We start from the raw sequence: 20,119 nt of genomic DNA, 5'->3' as shown, positions 1-20,119 counted from the left end.
GCGGCCGCCTCCGCCGGGGGCGGGGCGAGAGCGCAGGGCGGGGCCTTAGCCGCGCGGGGCCGGGCCGCCGAGAGGAGGGCGAGCAGGCGCGGAAGCCTGGCCGCGCGCTTCCTTTGTGCAGCCGGTCTCTGCGCGGCCGGGAGGGCTGTGGGGATGCCGGCGTGGGTTTGAGCCAGCCCCGCCCCGCGCCCTCCGGGAGACCGGAGAAGCATGGCACGCGGCGGGTTAGGGACGTCAAGGTATCCGTATAGGGAGGCTAGGGTCACACTGCGAGGGGGCCTACTGTCGCCTCCCTCATATGTCCACCGTTTGACTTCAGCCACGACCGATTCTCTGGGGGCCTTGGAGGCAATAGTAACAACAACGCCTTAAAGGCAATAATAATAATAAAAACAAAGGCAACCAGTAATTAATTGAGTGCTTAATATGTGACTCTCACTTATTGTTCATAATAACCCTACAAGTCATTATCTTCCCCACTGAGAACCGCAGATGAGAGCTGGTGAAGTAATGACCGAAGTGACCCAGTTACACTTCTATAAACGAAGGCAATCCCTATTCTTAAAATGACTGTGAAAGTTAATTGAGGACATATATACAAATTGTCTAGAGGACCTGGCACACAGTAGGAGGCCAGTAAATTAAGTTCTCTTCCTAAACTACTTAGGTCTAAGCTGAATTGCCCTGGTGGGGGTGGGGTGAGGGTATACATAGATGCACAATGTGACATTATTTGTGACATTCTCACCCCCCACCCCACCCCAGGAGCTTTGTGGGGTGGGTACTGAATAGACAACTTTCCTTAGTTTTGACTTCTCTGTATTCCCCACATTTCCCCATTTCTTGCCTGCCTTAGCATTTTCTGTCTCCTTCCCTTTGCCTACCCATCCCTTTCCCTTTGTTTCCACATCTTGCACTTCATGGTGGTGGTGGTGTGCAGTCTAGTTGTTCTGACTCACAGTGACCTTGTAAGGATTTCCAAGGCTGTAAAGCTTCATGGGAGCAGAAAGTCTCATCTTTCTCCTGCTGGTAGATTCCAACTGTTGACTTTCCAATTAGCAGCCCAACTCAAACCCACTACATGACCTGGACTCCTTTTTTCTTTTTTTTACACTTTATAGTTCCTGATTATTTACCTCTCAATTCCCATCTGTTCTGTATTTAAAATTTTCACCCAAATCTTTTTTTCATTAATATTCACATTCCTGCCCACATTCTTACACTTAATGTTTTGTTTTATAAAGTAAGGCAACATTTAGAACATCTGACCTCCCTCTAGTCCCTTAACATGCTCACACTTTTCTGCCTCCCTACTTTTACTTTTACACTAACTGGACCTTCCTGGAATGTTCCCCCTCAATCCCACTCCCTGCATGCTCAGGGCCTTCAAGGTTTAAACTCCAAGAACAGCAGTTGGCAAACTTTGTCTGTAAATGGCCAGATAGTAAATAATGTAGACTTTGCAGGCCATATGGTCTCTCTTGCAGCTGTGTACTTAATTCTGTTGTGTAGCACAAAAGCAACCACACATACAATGAGTGTGGCTGTGCTCCAATAAAACTTTATTTATGGGCTCTGAAATTGGAATTTCACATACTTTTTACATATCATAAAAATACTATTCTTTTGATTTCCTAAAATTCATTTAAAAACGTAACTACCATGATTTGCTTGGGTTATAAAAAACTTGTGATTTGGGCCTTGGGCTGTAGTTTGCCAACCCCTGTTCTACAACAATACCACATTCTCCTGGAAATCTATCCTGCTAATCTCTAGCTGGCAGTAATACTTCCTTCTTCATAACATTTGAAGCACTTACCTATAATCCTATGGCATTTATCATGCTTTAGCGTTTATTTTGTCTGTAAATTTCTCATCTTTCCTAGCTGACCTTAAGCTCCTTGAAGGTAGGGTACAGCTCTTTTCCTCTATGTATTAGTCCCATTTCATACTGCTTTGAATGGAGCAGGCATTCAAGCATACAGAGAACTGGTAACTATTTAAGTCTTGGGTGGCTGACAATTTTCCAACTGCACAAAGCGTATTCCTTTTCATGAGATAGTGTCTTAAGAGCAGATGCCTGTTATGTATAGCATCTTGATTAGATTCCACAGAGATATTTTTGAGAGCTTTAGGAACACAAGGGAGAAAGGTGGACAAATGTCAGTTCATTTCAGGGTTGTTGTATAACAGATATTTGAACAAAGAAAGTTGAACACCACCAACCTTGAGGCAGGACATGTTTCTCAGATATTTAACCTGGAGATTTTCTTTTCCTTTTAATGGAAAAGACGGGGAGAGACATGGTAACTGTCTGTAACCACCAGGAAGCTGTATGATTCTCTCTCCTTATATGAAATGGACTCTGATATAATTCACAGGACAGACTCACAGCCAGTGGGTAGGTGGGAATTACAGGAGAGCTTATTTTGACTGAAGATTAAGAGCGACTTTCTGATAGCATAATTCCACAATGGAACAGGCTGCTTTTCAGATGGTGAACCCCTTATCATTATAAGTCTGCACACAGAGAACAGATGGCCTCCTTTCCAGATTCTAATTTGTCTAGTGTTCTTTCTCCATAGTCTTTTGCTTTCCTTTTCCTTGATCCCTTCCCCCCTTCCTTATAGAATCTTTACAACACCCGCCTCCCCACCTTGTCCCCAAGTAGTTTCTTTCTCATTTCTCCTTTTTCAGTTTCCAAACTCTTGGCTTTCTCCCTCTCACACAGCACACTTTGCCCTGTGGTTCAAACTGCCTCTCGAGTTGTAGACAGCTCCTGGCTCAGAATGTCACTGAGATCTGGGCCAGGATTGCTGTGCGTGCTGGCAAAGATGGGAGGGCAAAGAAATGGATCCCAGCAGCAGGTAGAGGTACTGCTATGCCTCTCCCATCAGGGTAGAGAGATCCAGCCGAGTCTCCTGACACCCAGGTCCTGAAAAAACTCACTTGTCACTGGGCACTCACAGACAGACGATGGTGATCGCAGTTCAATCAAAGATGCTTCCATAAAATGAACGCATCCTGAATTGCCTTCTAGGCACTTTCTTGATCTATGAATTATAGCAGTCATCTTGCTATATTTCCAGTTTCAAGAACGCCTTCTCATACTAAGTAAAGGGGTGACTTATCCAGACAAGACAGCTAGATAACTACCTCCTGTCAAGCCTGCAGGTATACATTCCACTTTGGACACATCGAAGAGTAATGACATGGGGGCCTCAGAGTCTGGCTCTAGAACTTCCAACTTTCCTTGCTCTACCTTTTTACCCTTATTTTTAGCTCCACTCCCCTTCCCCTCCTCTTTTAATCTCTGGCTCATCTTCTCATTTCTCCCCTCTGTTTCCAACCCAGTCTCATTTCCTCTTTGGGTCTGTGACAGTTTCCTCTCCCATTTCAGATGCCCAAGTGAAATATGCCAAGGGATGGTAAAGCCGACTCGCTTCCCTTCCCCGAGGCCCCACTACACTTCATACCGTGAGCTGGTGAATGCTGGATGGTAGGGCTCTTGGGTATAGGCAGGCCACCGGGCATGGCAGTGAGGATGGCTTGCTGATGTGGTGATGGGCCAGACCGAGTCTCAGGCAGACTCTTCTCCCCAGGGACCCCGTCCTTCCAGTCATCCAGGCCACACTGCTGGGGCTGCTGAGGTAAAGTTCAGAGAGATGGTGTTCTCATAAATTGCCTTTCTATTTTTGGACATTCCCTATTTCTGTGGGGCTTGGGTGGCAGATCAAGTTAACCCCAATTTAAGGAGAGCCCCTTTTCTTTCTTGGAATTGTCATCACTCAGGCTATATAGAAACACCTCCAGATGGAACACTTGTTCCTGGGAGTAGCTTACTCACCACGGGTGAGGCAGGTTGTAGTTGTAAGATGACAGCTGATGTGTGCTGGAACCTGCGTTGAGGGATATGGGGCAGGCCCTCAGGATGGCCATTCTGAGAGCCAGCATCTGCTGTGGGAGGGTGACACTGCTGACTGCTTCCGGACTTGTGCAGATTGGCAGTGGGGCACTGCAGTGGCAGCGTGGGTGTGAGTGGGCCTAATGGCATGGCATGGGCTTCTGAGCTGGGCTGGAGGGCCAAGCTTGTAGGGACTGAGGAGAGCTGGGACTGGGATGGGGGTTGGAGCACAGGCCGTGACTGCTGGGTCTGCGGCGGCTGCGGCTGCTGCTGCTGGATCACAAATTGGGGCTGCAGGTGCTTTGATGGTGTCTGTGAGAGGAGCTGGTGTGGCTGGAGTGGAGCATAGGCTGAAGGAGAAAAGATCTAGGTTAGAGACCTCATCTCTGCTATCTTCCTTCCCCAACCATGTCCCTTCCCACACTCAAAGAAAAAAGGTCTTCCAAACTCAAAGCCTCTTGCTTTCATCTCTTTCAGCTTTTACCTAGAGCCTGGTCTGACCATTACCCTGATTCTAATCCCTCTTTATTTTTGCCTTCTTCTTATGCTGAAATATTGGGCTCCAAACTCAACTCAAAATTCAGTTCCTCTGTGAAGCTGGATCTTTTACCATTTAGCTGTTCAGAGGAACCCTAGCTTCCACAATGTGCCAGGTTCTCCCCACCTCTCAACCCACTCCTATGCCCTTCACTCACTATTCTTCATGCCTGCAATATCTGCTGCCTCCCAACCACCGAAGCCCAGCCCCTCAAGGCTAGCTTTTTCTCATCCTTCCAGCTGCACTCAAACTAGACCACCTTCAGTTTTATACCATCATCCTCAGACTGTAGCATCAGACTGACCAAAGCTGGCTTACCAGGGTAGATAGTAACTATTATGGAACCTTGAGCTAGCTACGTAACCTCTCTAGCTATCAACTTCTTCATCTGAAAACTGGAAATTAGTAGAATTCATCTAAGGAATCTGAGAAAAACTTAATAACCGATGATAAAATGACATGATTAATTATATAGGAAACTGAAGGGGCAATGAGTTTGTATGACTGGGGGAGAACAACTCAGAAATGGAGGGTGAGAAAGGTTGCACCACTGGAAGACTGTAACTGACGTCACTGAATTCGACATGCAGACATTGCTGACTTGGTGTAGGTTCTGCCTTGTATATGCTCAACAAGAAAACAAAACACAGCCACAGCCAGTCACGCTCTATCATTTCCAGTTAGAATTAGAATGATTAGTTTAATCTTGGTTTATTCAAAAAATCAAATCCACTGCCCTCGAGTTCACTCCAGCTCATAGTGGCCTCATAGGTCAGAGTGGAATTGCCCCATGGGGTTTCCAAGGTTGTAAATCATATGGAAGCAGACTGCCACAACTTTTTCCAGGGCAGCAGCTGGTAGGTTTGAACCGATGACCTTGTAGTTAGCAGCTGAGTGCTTAACCACTGTACCACCTGGGTTCCTATCAGTCTTGGTTTAGATTCTTAAAATATCCTGAGTTTACCTTTACTGAGGTGGATTTTCATTGTGTTTTATCTAACTTTCCTTTCAGATCACAAACCTCTTATGGTTAGAACTATCCTGGTATGGTGCTGTGGGATAAAGCACTGAACTGCAATGTCAATTTGAACCACAGGGTTGGTGGTTCAAACATACCAGCCCCTCCTCGGAAACCCTATAAAGGGTCGCTTTGAGTCCAAACCGACTCTATGGCACTTATCAGCAACATCCACAACAGCACAGTGACTGACATTAGATGAGTGCTACAGAAACAAATAAAACATACTGTCTTGATCTGGAATTCGTTTGCTCTTGGGTATTGCTAGCTTTGCCTCTCCCATTTAACCAGGCTGATCCTTTGAGGTCCGGATTTTAGTACTTTGGTAATCCCTTCAGCATCTAGCTTCACACCTTGTATATAGTAGAGATCCAATGTCCTGATGCAGAGCATGGATAGCCAGTGAGACCTAGGCCGGTTTAGGATGAGGGCAGTTCAGTTGAACCTGGCCTGGGTAAAAGCTGCCCTCCACAGAGATGTCCACAACTGGGGAGCCATCAGAGAGAATCTGCGTAGTGCAAATGAAGAGTGCCACAGCTGAAAGCTCACAACTGGAGACTTAGGGTCAAAAGCTCAGCATCAACTAGGGCAAAGGCACATTTTGAGTCCCTGAGCTAACATTTTAAAAGTATCATGTGATGGTACAGGTACAAAATAAAGAGATTTTAAACTAAGTGAAGAAAGGTACCGTCTTCCTTGAATTAAAGTTGGTTCAAATCAAGGTTGGCAGTTCAAACTCACCAGCCATTCCTTGGAAACCCTACACCGGGTCAGAATCGACTCAATGGCACCACAATCAACAAACAACACATATGAAAGTCTACAACTATCTCATAACAGCCAACACAGAATTAGAAGTAGAACTGCAGAAGGAAAGGATGAACAAAAGTCATTACAAATACACACAGACATACTTACGAACATGACTGTTGTAGTCAGGGGGAATACACATGACCCTCTAAGTTTTTATGTGTTGATAGTGAAAGATGGAATTGGAATACTTGAATAAGGGTCTAGTTTGGGGGAAATATGTTGGTGCAGTTGTTAAGTGCTCAGCTGCTAACTGAAATCTTGGTGGTTCAAAACCACCAGCCACTCCATGGGAGAAAGATGTGGCAGTCTGCTTCGGTAAAGATCGCCAGCTTTAGAACCCTATGGGCCAGATCTCCTTTGGCCTATAGAGTAGCTACAAGTCTGAATCCACTCAATGTCAGCGGGTTATGTTGGATTTCAGGTGATGATGGAACCTTCAAGTGGAAATTGCCAGTAGGCATTTAGTGATAAAGATTATCCCTGAACCCAGCCTCCAGCCTAGTTTTCTAATCTCACATGGTCAAAACTTAACCATTAGGCAAAGATGCTACAAATGAAATGTTTAAGATAAGGCACCTGAGAAGTACTGCATATACTATGGTCCAGCTGTTCAGCAGGTCTGCAAAATGCTGGGCATCATCACTCAAAACTCAACCCAAACACTCTCTCTTAACAGACCCAGGAATTCAAGGGTCCCTCTGGGGGATGCTCCTCTGAAGTGAAGCTGGCAAAGGTCCAGGCCCAGGAAGCTAATGGCTTGTCCTCCCACTAGACTAGCTAGCTGTGTAGACTGAGACAGGTCTTTTTCCTTCTCAGGGATTCAGGTCTTTTCATCTGTGAAACAAGAGGCTTGGGCTAGGATATCATTCGAATCCCTTTCAGCTCTACAATTCGATGGGAGTAGCTATAATATGAGAATAGTTGAAAATTCAGGATTTATAAGGTGGACTAAAAAGATTATAGAGGAAGGTTATAAACCTATAAAGAGTATGGTTGAGGACAATACACATTTGTTTACTAAGGATTGGGAATAGGAACTGCTGTCCCCTGTCCTTCTAGTTCTGGGGGTCCTCTCTTTAGTCCCTTCTGCTCTCCCACTGTGCTGCTGAAAGCAACTGTTTAGGACAAATGATACTAGTACTGAATATATCAAGACTGGAAATAAAGTGCATGAAGGTTTAGATAAATAATAAATCAAGGACCCGAGGATATGGGGGAGGGGGAGTTGTAAGTCCTTACCTTCTGAGGTTAATAAAAAGCAAAGACCATGATTGAACTTCAGCATTATCCTGGGTCAAACACACTTTTGTTTAGTCTCCCAGTAACTTTTTAACTGGTCTCTCTGATTTTAGTTTCTTCTCTCTATAATCCACCTGATAGATAGACTGCAAATGATTCTTCCTAATGCACAACACTGATCCCTTATTAGAGGGCTCTCCTGTAACTCAAATGTCTATAGTTCCTGGCATTTGAGGTCTCTCTACAACATAAGCAAATCTTTTACTCTTTATTTGATTCAATCAAATGTTACCATTCACTGCCTCCTACACAGTTTATGCTGTTCCTCATACTGTCTTCTTCTTGTTGGTAAGTGCTGTTGAGTTGGTTCCAACTCATAGCAACCCTGTGCAGAGTTTCCGAGGAGCAGCTGGTGGGTTTGAACTGTTGACCTTCCAGTTTGCAGTCCAGTGTTGATCCTACAGTGCCACGCCAAGAGAATACCCCAAATCTAATCTTACTCGTCCTTAAAAGGCCACCCTCCCCTCTCCTTACTCTTCCAGTTGTCTGAGTCACCACTGAGGTGTCCTGGCTTTGTACTGAGACAACAGAGATGTGGTGTGTCATAATGGTTAAGTGTGGAGTCTGGAGCCAGAATGTCTGGATTTGAGTCCTAGCTCTGTCACTTATCAGCTGTATGATGCTGGGCATGTTACTTGAGCCCTCTAGTATCCCTATGTAATGTAATCTGTAAAATGGGATAATGATGATACCTCTCTGTCATAGTTATTTCAGCAAGTGACTTACTTCCCTTAATGTTGTTGCTGTTGTTAAGTACCATTGAGTCAGTTCTGATTCATAGCAATGTATAGGGTTTCCAAAGAGTGACTGGTGGTTTTGAACTGCTAACTTTGTGGTTAGCAATTCAGTGCTTATCTGACAGCGCCATATCAGGACTCCACTTTCCTTAACAGGTAGAATTTATGTGGTTCATTTGTATTGCCCAACGTGCCTTGAACTTAATACATGCTTAATTAGCACTGCTAAGTGAGTGAATTAATGACAGTATGGTGGGACTCCACTTTGTCTATCCACAAACCTTTTCCTCTTCAGAGGCAGAACATGGGTGAGACAGGTATAATCCTACAGACAATTTTGATCTAACCAAGATTCTGGTTTATTGAAGAGCCTATGTCTCCTGGTGTACTGTAGGATCAGCACTGGATTGTGAACAAGGATGGCAGTTCAAATCCACTAGCTGCTCCTTGGAAACCCTATACAGGGTCACTATGAATTGGAACCAACTCAACAGCACTTAACAACATCTCTAACCTTTTCTTGTCTTCCTATACAAACCTTCCATCTAACCTAATGGATCTATTCATTGTTTCATACGACTTTATGTCCCTTTGTGACTTTGGTCTCAACTTCAGTGCTTCCATTTTTTGGAATGGCCCCTTTCTGCTTTAGTCATGGAAGGAGCATCAGCTTCTTTGGCCAAGGCTCAGCTCCTGTTTTCTTCCTGTTTGCCTTAACCCTCAGTTAAGATTTATCCTCAGAATCCCTGTATGTTTTTTGCTTGTTTGACCTGAGACTTAACATGTGTACTATTATAATGCATACTTCATTGATTCTTAAAAATAGACTTTTATGATTTCCCCCTTACATTTTTTAACTTTTTTTTTTTGGTTGGGCTGATGTCAATTTAATTGGCAGTTTTGCTCTCAAGTTAACAATGACGTCTCTTACAATTAATGGCATCTCAGATGAAGTGAAATGGGAGTGCATTTATCCTTTTGTGTGTTATGCCTTGCATTTTCAACTAGACTGCTTCTTTTCAAGGGTAGGTTTTATGCTTCTTTTTAATTTAAAAGATGTGTTTAACTAGAAGGTTTTTATAGTTTCCATATTGTCCAGTCCAATATAACCCTTTACATGTTTGTAAATGCTTAGCAAATGTCTGCTGCTGATCATGGTGAGATAAATGAATTCTCTTCCCTTTCCCCTGCCATTCCAGCTCAATTGGGGAGGTGAAGGATAGGATGGCATAACCCATTGCAGCCATAATACCAGAGAAGGCCATGTCCTTCTTTCCTACAGCTAGAATGGGGCATACATCCATATATGAACTATGAATACAAGGAAACATCTTTGGACCTTTCTTCTTATATCTGAAGGTACAGTAGCTTTATTTCCTCCCCTCATCTACTCAGCTCTCCAAACACTCAGCTCCTGGGAAGTTCACTGCTTACAAGAAACACAAAGAGTTGGTTCCATGACACCAGGCTGTGGGTTAGAGGATTCGAGAGGCTCCAAGCAATGCCCGTTTTCCCATCTAGTGCTCTGAATTTGAATTGTCTCCTTAGATTCTGACGAGGCTACTTCACTGCTTCTAAACCAGTTGCTTGTTAGTTACAGGTAAAATAAACTGCTCTGGGCAGCAGGACTAACTGCATGGGAGATCCTGTCTGTGCCCCCTTAACTGCCAGAATGTACCAATAATAAGCTGATCTCAGGACTTCAACTATGCAGGGACTCTTACCCTAAAATGTATGGGAGCTGCAAGCATCCCAGCTGCAGGTCTGGGGCAGGGTCAGGAGGGTATTTGTGGGAGGGAAATAACAATGTTTTAGTTCAGAAAGTTAAGTGAAGGTAAGCTTTCAACCATTCAATCACTTCACAAACTAAGCATCTACTACAGACCAAAGGAGTCCTGCTGGCACAGTGGTTTCAGCCCTTGCTCACAGACTGAAAGGTTTGACTCCACCAGCTGTTACGTAGGAGAACCATGTGGCAGTCTATTTCTGTAAAGATGACAGCCTTGGAAACCCAATGGAGCATTTCTACTCTGTCCTGGAAAGTTGCTAGGAGCAGGAATTGACCTGATGGCAACGGTGTTGTGATTTTTTTTCATTGTTGTTAATACAGCTCAAGAATAGATCATAGTCAGCCTAAGAAAAGGTGCAGATAGTAAACAGATACTTTCAACATAATTTGCTAAATGTTAAAATAGGAGATAAACCGAGAATATTACAAGGATATAGAAAAGGAGATTTCAGTTTGGGAAAGACAACCAAAAGAATAGCCTATGGGAAGACTTAGAGGCCTAACGTCACCTGGTGCATTCAGGGAGCTATGGGAGAAGAGTCAGGAGAGGAGGTAACTGGGATTGGGTCTAAACTCTGCCAGCACTCTCAAGAGTATCCAAAGATATCTTGTGTGGTCTCTTAGAGGAACTGAGATTGAAATTGACTCTAGACATTAGAGTTTACCATACAAATAAACTGACATGTAAGCCCTTTTAGAAAAACCTAAAGCCAAAGAATTGTTTATGCTGCATTCCTTCCAGACTTAGAGTCACATAAATGGGGTTGCCAACACAGGGCACTCTGTGAAGGTCTATGTTGGTCTTACAGTCTTTAAAACTGTTTTGCAAAAGTACAAAAGTACCCAAAGCCCTCTGTGTGCAGGCTTCTTAACTAAGCATCTAGGAGTATCAAACAAACTGATATTTGCATCTCTGGTCCTTCCTTCCTCCCCCACCTATGGCAGAGGGATGGCAGTACAGCATAAATGGTTGAAAGCGTTCATTTTAGGGTCAAACTAGGCTTGGATCTTGGCTTTGCCACCTAAACAGGCTATGCTAGCTGCTGTGAATCCTGATCTCTCCTTCTAAAATTGGTGATAATACCATATAGAGAAGGTGTTCGTATCAAATGAAATACTATGTTTAAACCACACAGAGCTTCACTGCCTTTGCTCAATGCCTGGCATTTAGAAGGTGTTCAAGAAAGAATTGTTATTGTTGTTGTTGTTAAATGCTGTTGAGCCAGTTTGGACTCATAGCAATGCAGTGTACAGTTTCTAAGACTTCAAATCTTTGCAGGAGCAGAAAGCCTCATCTATCCCCCATGGAGCAACTGGGGGGCTTGAACTGCAGAACTTGTGGTTCACAGTCCAGTGCTTATAGTATGGTAGTGGTGGTGGCTATGAGCCATGGAGTCAGTTCTGACTCATAGCAATCATGTACAGGGTTTCCAAGGAGCAGCTAGTGGGTTTGAACTGCTGATCTTGTGGTTTAAACTGACCCTGAGGTCCAGTGCTTATCCTACAGTGCCACAAAAAATGGTAGCTACTTGTGGTACTGGACTACAAAGTTAGTTTGACGCAAACATCAAGCTAACCAGCTGCTCCTTGGAAATCCTATACAGGGTTGCTCTGGGTTGGAACTGACTCGACGGCACTTATCACCAACTTTTAAAAAATCAGGAGGCATTGTTACACAGTGGTTAAAGCACCTACCTGCCAGCTGAAAGTCAGCAGTTGGAACATACTAGGCACTCAACAGGAAAAGGATGTGGCAGTCTGTTTCCATAAGAAACCTAGTGGGAGCAGTTCTACCCTGTCCTAAATAATCGCTATGAATCAGAATCAAAGTAACGAAAATGGGTTTGTTGTTGGTATTCTTTGGTTTAGTCTTAAAAACAGAGTCTCTGAGTGATGCAAATGGTTAATGTGTTTGGCTGTTAACCAAAATATTGGAGGTTAGAATTGGAGAAACCTTGGAAAAAGGGTCTAGTGACCTACTTCTGGAAAATCAGTCATTGAGAGTCTTATGGAACAGCCCTTCATTGACAGGCATAGGGTTACCATGAGATCTACTTAATGGCAATTGGTGGTGATAGTCTCAAAATACTATCTCAAGAAGAAAGTAGAAGGCCTCATACTTCCTGACTTCAAAACATATTACAAAGCTATACTAATCAAAACAGTCTGGTACTAGTTTAATGATAGATGTGCAGACCAATGGAGTACAATTGAAAATATGAAAATAAAGCCCAACTCTATGGTCAGTTAATTTTCGACAAGCGAGCCAATTCCATTCAATGGGACAGGAACAATCTCTTCGACAACTGGTGCCTGGCAAAACTGGATTTCCATATGTATATGATTTTAAGTTATATTAATAATAAATGACATTTTCCTATGATACATATTATAATGTAATATATATATATATATATATTCCTATCAAGAGCATACTTGCAGATACTTCTTAGATGTAACCAAATAACTCAGGGGTTTCTGGGTTTGAAGGCTTAGCACCATAGTCTCGTGGGACATCTCCGTCAACTGGCATTAACACAGTTCATAAAGTTATGTTCTACATCCTTGTTTGGTGGGTAGTGTCTGGGTCTTACAAACTTGTGAATGGCCATCTAAGATACAGCTATTGGTCTCTACATATCCAGAGTAGAAGATAAAGGAGGAAACCAATTCTCAAAGAAGAAATGAGTCTGCAGGACACAAAGTCTCCTTGAGTCACGCCCACACCTACTCAGAGATCAGAACTAAACAGTGCCTGGCTACTACCACTAACCATTCTAATCAGGGCCATAATAGTTGGGCCCTGAGAGAATGGGAGGAAAATGTGGAACAGAATTTCAAATTCTTAAAACAGCAGACACAAAAACCTGATTTACTGAACTGGTTGAGACCAAAGACTCCCCAAGACTATTATTCTAGGCTATTCTTCAAGTCTTGAACTCAAACTAATCCCTAAGGTCATTTTGTAACTAAATAACAGATTAACTAAAAAAATAATTAATATTACTCATAAGCACAGTCCTTCTTTAAAAAACATCTCTATGAGACCAAATGGTCAACAATTACTTTAAAGCCAAGATGAGATTTTAAAGGGGGCAAGGAAACTAGATTAATGGAAATGAAACCAGAATAGAATAAAGAATCTTCAGGCATTCTAAAGAATGTGACCAATGCTACTGAATACGTTGTGTAGAAGTTGTTGACTGAGAACCTAAACTGCTATGTAAACCTTCACAGAAAACACACAAAAAAGTTATTAAAAAATACTATCTGATTGATTGTTTTTAACTTCTCAAATAATTTGAATCTCATTTGTTACTAACAATAAAGTATGAGTCAATCAAGGCAGAGTTTCCAAATTACAAACAAGAACTGAGAGTAGTTTTCAGGTGACTTCCACAATGCAGTGTTGTTAGGTGCCATTGAATTGGTTCTGATTCATAGCAACCCATGCACAACAGAATGAAATACTGCCTGATCCTGTGAGCCATCCTCACAATCATTGCCATGTTGAGCCAACTGTTGCGGTCACTGTTTCAATTCATGTCATTGAGGGTCTTCCTTTCATTCTATTTTACCAAGCATAATGTCCGTCTCTAGGACTTCTCTTCTGAGAACATGTCCAAAGTAAGTGAGACAAAAATCTCACTAGCCTTACTTCTAAGGAGCATTCTGGCTGTACATCTTCCAAGACAGATTTGCTCATTCTTTTGGCAGGTCATGGTGTGTCCAATATTCTTCGCTAGCACAATAATTCCATTATGTCATTTCTTCTTTGTTTTTCCTTATTCATTGCATAGTTTTTACAGGCATATGGGGTGGTTGAAAATACCATAGCACACCTTAGTCCTCAAAGTGACATTTTTGCTCATTAATACTTTAAAGAGGTCTTTTGCAGCAGATTTTCCCAATGTAATATGTCATTTGATTTATTTTAACAACTTCTATCTTTTCTTGGTTTATCATGATGTTGAAGGAGCTCTGGTGACACAGTGGTTAAGTGCTTCGCTGATAACCAAAAGGTTGGCAGTTTGAACCCACTCGCTGTTATGTGAGAGAAAGATGTGGCAGTCTGCTTTTGTAAAGATTGGTGGTGGTTGTTTGCCGAGTCAGTTCCAACTCATAGTGACTCTGTATAGGGTTTCCGAGGCTGTAAATCTTTACAGGAGCAGAAAGTCTCAGCTTTCTTCCCTGGGGCTGCTGGTAGATTTGAACTACTGGCCTTGCAGGCCAATTCTACCTTGTCCTATAAGGTCCCTAAGAGTTGGAATTGACTTGATAATGATAGGTTTGGTTTGGTATCATGCTATTGCTTATTGGTCCAGTTGTGAAGATTAAAAAAAAATAATAATTTATTGTTAAGGTGTAACCCATACTGGAAGCTGTAGTCTTTGATCTTCAGCAGTAAATGCTTCAAATCCTTTACACTTTCAGCAAGAAAGGTTGTGTCATCTGCATGTGGCTGGTTGTTAATGAGTCTTCCTTCAACCCTGACTCTGCATAGTTCTTTATAAATTTTAGCTTCTCAAATTCTTTACAGATAAAGTATGGTGAAGAAATACAATACTGACATAAATCTTTGCTGATTTTAAACCATGAAGCATCTCCCCTTGTTCAAATGACTGCTTCTTGGTCTATGTACATGTTCTATGTGAGCACTTAAAATTAAGTGTTTTCTCAATAAGACCACAAAACAATTTAAAAAATAGGCATAGGACATGACCAGGTACTTCACCAAAGAAGACATTCGGTTGGTCAACAACCATATGAAGAAATGCTTGTGATCATTAGCCATTAAGAGATGCAAATCAAAACAATGAGATATCATCTCCACTCAGCAGTAATAGCAATATTCAAAAATGCAGAAAGCAACAAGTGTTAGTGAGAGTCTAGAGAGACAAGGACCTGCCCACACTGCTGGGGGATTGCAAAATGCTGCAACCACTGCAGAAAATGATATGGCACGTCCTCAAAAGGTTAGAAATAGAAATACCATAAGCTCCAACCGTTCTACTTGGTGTCTATCTTCAAGAAATGAGAGCTGTGACACCAATAGATCTATCACACCCACATTCATCACAGCGTTAGTCACAGTAACAGAAAGATAGAGACAGCAGAAATGCCCATCAATAGATAAACAAACTTTGGTGCATACACACAATGGAATACTATACAACACTGAAAAATAAAGATGATTCTGCGAAATACTTCTTAATATAGGTGAAGTATTTCATCTGGAGGACATTATGCTATGTGAAATTAGGCAATCACAAAAGGGTAAATATTGTATATAAAAGCTCAAAGATTTAATTAAAAGAAACATTCTTGGATGGTTACCAGGAGTGAAGGGGAAAGGAGAGCAATTCACTGGCAGGCTAGACATGTGTTAACTTGGGTGACAGGAAAGGCGATATATAAAAGGGAAGTTGACAGAATAATGATGGAAGTAGGGGAAGACACACGGAACAGTGCAAGTTAATGGGAAAGGAGGTAAACACTGCTATGTAAATAGTCCTGTAATAGCAGTGACCCGTGGCTATGTAGAATAAGCACTGGACTGTGAACCACAAGGTGCGCAGTTAAAGTCCACCAGCAGCTACACAGAAGAAAGATGATGCGTTTTGCTCCACTCAGATTTATAGCCTCGAAAACCAAGGGTAACTATGAGTTGAAACCAACCTAATAACACTTAACAGTGACAACAGGTAGATACATGGATAGATGGCTGAACAGGTAAGGAACGAAGAGTAGAAGTATATTCACAGATATATATTAAAGGTTTGATAAAAGATATTGGTATATGGCTATGTATCTCTGCTATAAATATATCCAAGAATATAGTGGAGTATGTTGTTATTGTTAGGTGCCATCGAGTTGGTTCCAACTCATAGCGACCTTATGCACAACAGAGCAAAATACTGCCTGGTCCTATGTCATACTCACAATTGTTACATTTGAGCCCCTTGCTGTTGCCACTGTGTCAATCCCTCTCCTTGGAGGGCTTCCTTTTTGTTGGCGACCCTTCACTTTACTAAGCATGATTGTCCTTCTCCAGGGACTGGTCCCTCCTGATAACATATCCAAAGTATGAGAGACAAAGTCTCGCCATCCTGGCTTCTAAGTAGTATTCTGGCTGCACTTCTTCCATGATTTGTTTGTTCTTCTGGCAATCCATGGTACTTTTAATAATATACTTTTAACACTGTAACTCAAATGCATTAATTTTTCTATGATCTTCCTTATTCATTGTCTAACTTTCACATGTATATGAGGCAATCAGAAATAATGGCTCAGGCACAACTTGTCCTCAAACTGACATCTTTGTTCTTCGACACTTAACAGAGGTCTTTTAAAGCAGATTTGTCTAATGCAATTCATCGTTTGAAATCTTGACTACTGCTTCCATGAGTGCTGATGGTTGATTGAGTAAAATGAAGTCTTTGACAACTTCAATCTTTTCTCCATTTATATGTTGTTGTCAGGTGCCATCGAGTCGAAACTGACTCATAGTGACCCCATGCACAGCAGAACGAAACAATGTCCGATCCGGGACCAACCTCACTACCACTGCCACACTTGAGTCCATCAATGCTGCCACCTGGCCAATCCATCTCATTGGGGGTCTTCCTCTTTATCTCTGACCCTCTATCTTACCAAGCATGATATCCTTCTCCAGCAACTGTTCCCTCCTGACAATATGTCCAAAGTATGACAGATGAAGTTTAGCCATCCTGGCCTCAAAGGAGCACTCTGGCTGCACTTCTTCCTAAACAGATCTATTGGTTCTTTTGGCAGCCCATGGCACTTTGAGTATTCTCCTCCAACACCACAACTCAAAGGCATCAATTCTTCTACAGTCTTCCTTATTCACTGTCCAGCTTTCGTATCCATATGAGGTTATTGAAAATACCATGGCTTGGGTCAGGCGCACCTTAGTCCTCAAGCTGACATCTTTGCTCTTCAACACTTTAAAAAGTTCCTGTGCAACAGATTTGCCTAATGCAATACGTCGTCTGATCTCTTGACTGCTGCTTCCATGAGTGTTGATAGTTGATCCAAGAAGAATAAAGTCCTTGACAACTTCAATCTTTTCTCCATTGATAAGAATGTTGTTTATTGGTCCAGTGGTGAGGATTTTTGTTTTCTTGATATTGAGATGTAATCCATACTGAAGGCTGTGCTCTTTGATCTTCATCAGTAAATGTTTCAAGTCCTCTTCACTTTCAACAAGCAAGGTTGTATCATCTGCATATCGCAGGTTGTTAATGAGTCTTCCTCCAATTCTGACGCCACGTTTTTCTTCATATAACCCAGCTTCTCGTATTATTTGCTCAGCATACAAGTTGAATAAGTATGGTGAAAGAATACAACCTTGTTGCACACCTTTCCCAATTTTAAAGCATCCAGTGTTCCAACACTCTGTTCAAACAACTGCTTCTTGGTCCAGGTACAGATTCCTCATAAGTATAATTAAGTGCTCTGGAATACTCATACTTCGCAATATTGTCCATAGCTTGTCATGATCCACACAATCAAAAGCCTTTGCGTAGTCAATAATGCATAGGTAAACATCTTTCTGATATTCTCTGCTTTTAGCTAAGATCCACCGGACATCAGCAATGATATCTCTTGTTCCACGGCCTCTTCTGAATCCAACTTGAACCTCTGGAAGTTCTTTGTAGCCGTTTCTGTATTACCTTTAGCATTTATATGGACATTATTTATTGGGCCAGTGGTGAGGATTTTTGTTTTATTTACATTGAGATGCAACCCATACCGAAGGCTCTGGTTATTTATTGATCTTCATCAATAAGTATTTTAAGTCCTTTTAGCTTTCAGCAAGCAAGGTTGTATTATCTACATATCACAGGCTGTTAATGAGTTCCTTCAACCCTGATGCCACATTTTTCTTTATATAATCCAGCAACTTGATTTATTTGCCCCGCATACAGATTGAATGAGTGTGGTGAAAGAATACAACCCTGGAACACATCTTTCCTAATTTTAAAACATTCAGTGTTCCTTTGTTCTGCTCAAACCACTGCCTCTTGGTCTATGTGAAAGTTCTTCATGAGCACAATTACGTGTTCTGGAATACTCATTTGCTGCAATGTTATCCATAGCCTGTCATGATCCACACAATCAGAAGACTTTGCATAGTCAATAAAGCACAGGCAAACATCTTTCTGGTATTCTCTGCTTTAAATTGAAATCTATCTGACATCAGCAATTATATCCCTTGTTCCATGTCCTCTTCTGAATCCAGTTTGAGCCGCTGGCAGTTCCCTGTCAATGTACTGTTGTAGCCATTTTTGAATGATCATTAGCCAAATTTTACTTGCATGTGATATTAATGATATTGTCCAATGATTTTCACATTCCGTTGGTCACCTCTCTTTGGTCCCAATCAGTTGGCCAGGTAGTTGTCTTCCAAATTTTGTCATAGATGAGTGAGCGCCTCCAGTACCATATCAGTTTACTGAAAGATTTCTATTTGTATTCCATCAAATCCCAAAGCCTTGTTATTTGACAATGCCTTCAGTGCATCTTGGATTTTTTCCTTCACTGGCTCTTGATCATACGCTAACTCTTGAAATGGCTGAACAGTGACTCTGTGTATTCCTTCCATCTTCTTTTGATGTTTTTTGCATCATTCAATATTTTGCCCATTGTTGTTAAGTGCCATCAAGTCAGTTTCGAGTCATGGTTATTCTGTACAGGGTTTCCAAGAAGTGGCTGGTGAGCTTGAACCACCGACTTTGTGGTTCAAACTGACCTTGCAGTCCAGAGCATTAACCCACAGCGCCACACCAGGACCCCATTTTGTCCATGGAACCTTTCAATATTGCAAGTTGAGCTTTGCATTTTGTCCTCAGTTCCCCCAGCATGAGAAATGCTGAGTGTGTTCTTCCCTTTTGGTTTTCTAACTCCAGATCTTTGCACATTTTCTTATAATATTTGACTTTGTCTTCTTGAGCTGCCCATTGAAATTTTATGTTCAGCTCTTTTACCTAATTTCTTCCCTTTGCTTTAGCATCTCTATGCTGGAAAGCAAGTTGCAGTAATATGTCTCGTTAGTAATATGTACTACAATATTGTAGTTTGTAATTTGCTGATGTTATTGACCAATGCTTACTTGCATCTGTCCAATTTTATGCTATTCTTGCTGTTTAAAACCCTGTTGTATAGCAAGCTGTGGCCTGAAGGACAATGAAGTCAGTGTCAGTAGTCATAACAGAGAGAAAGTTGGGCAATCTTCAACTCTAATGACACATGACAATTGAATCAAGCCTTGGACTTTATTGCTCTGACACTGATTCTTATTTCATTGTAGACTTGGCCTATAGCATGATCTTACTCAGCATTTTGTACCATGGTGGTGGTGGTGATGGTGTGTCGTGGAGTCAGTTCTGACTCATAGAGACCCTGTACAGGGTTTCTGAGGCTAGAAATCTTTACAGGAGCAGAAAGCCTTATCTTTCTCCCATGGAATGGCTGGTACTTTCAAACTTCTGACCTTACGGCTAACAGCCTGACTCATATCCACTATGCTACCAGAGCTTCTTATTTTGTACCATATGCTTATTAGTTTGAAAAGAGATGTTCTACTTCTGTTATAACTGACTTAGGTTGGAATAATCAGAATGGAACCTTGTCATAAGTTGTGGACTATTTGTATATACAACAGATGTTCAAAAAAGCTGGTGGATGAATGAATAACACAAATCAGCAGACACTACAGAAAGCCTAGGCATGTTAGTTGGAAGTCGTTGAGAATTTTGGAGGTAATCTTGGAGGAATGGACAATGCAAAGGAGTGTAATGCTGGAAGGTAAAGGGTATGACAGACAAGTCAAATTAGTCACCAAAGGGTGGAAGTTGGGAAGTGAGAAGAGCTATTTGCTTAGCTGTAACACAATTTATGATGGATGTGAGGAAGCAATGAGAAGTTTGGGTGGCTCAATGGGCAGGTTGGCATGTGGCAGTCTGGCAGAGGTCTATTAGAAGTCATTGTTGTTAAG

The 20,119-nt window shown here is 42.0% G+C and overlaps 1 protein-coding gene across 3 annotated transcripts in view; it reads right to left on the bottom strand.

Moving 5' to 3' along the window:
- PHC2 (polyhomeotic homolog 2 (Drosophila)) overlaps positions 1 to 20,119 on the bottom strand; it is a 71,821-nt gene that overhangs the window by 30,683 nt on the left and 21,019 nt on the right. For 2 of the 3 annotated variants that reach the window (XM_006862127.1, XM_006862129.1), the window contains 2 exons: positions 3,848 to 4,254; positions 3,477 to 3,642 (listed from right to left, as the gene is read on the bottom strand). In XM_006862127.1, the coding sequence (XP_006862189.1) occupies positions 3,477 to 3,642; positions 3,848 to 4,254 (573 nt within the window). The remainder of the gene's footprint in view (positions 1 to 3,476; positions 3,643 to 3,847; positions 4,255 to 20,119) is intronic. The other variant, XM_006862128.1, reaches the window with a different exon arrangement.

Source organism: Chrysochloris asiatica, unplaced genomic scaffold, assembly GCF_000296735.1.
Source record: "Chrysochloris asiatica unplaced genomic scaffold, ChrAsi1.0 scaffold00047, whole genome shotgun sequence".
Lineage (NCBI taxonomy): Eukaryota > Metazoa > Chordata > Mammalia > Afrosoricida > Chrysochloridae > Chrysochloris > Chrysochloris asiatica.
This window is presented reverse-complemented; position numbering and strand designations above follow the sequence as displayed.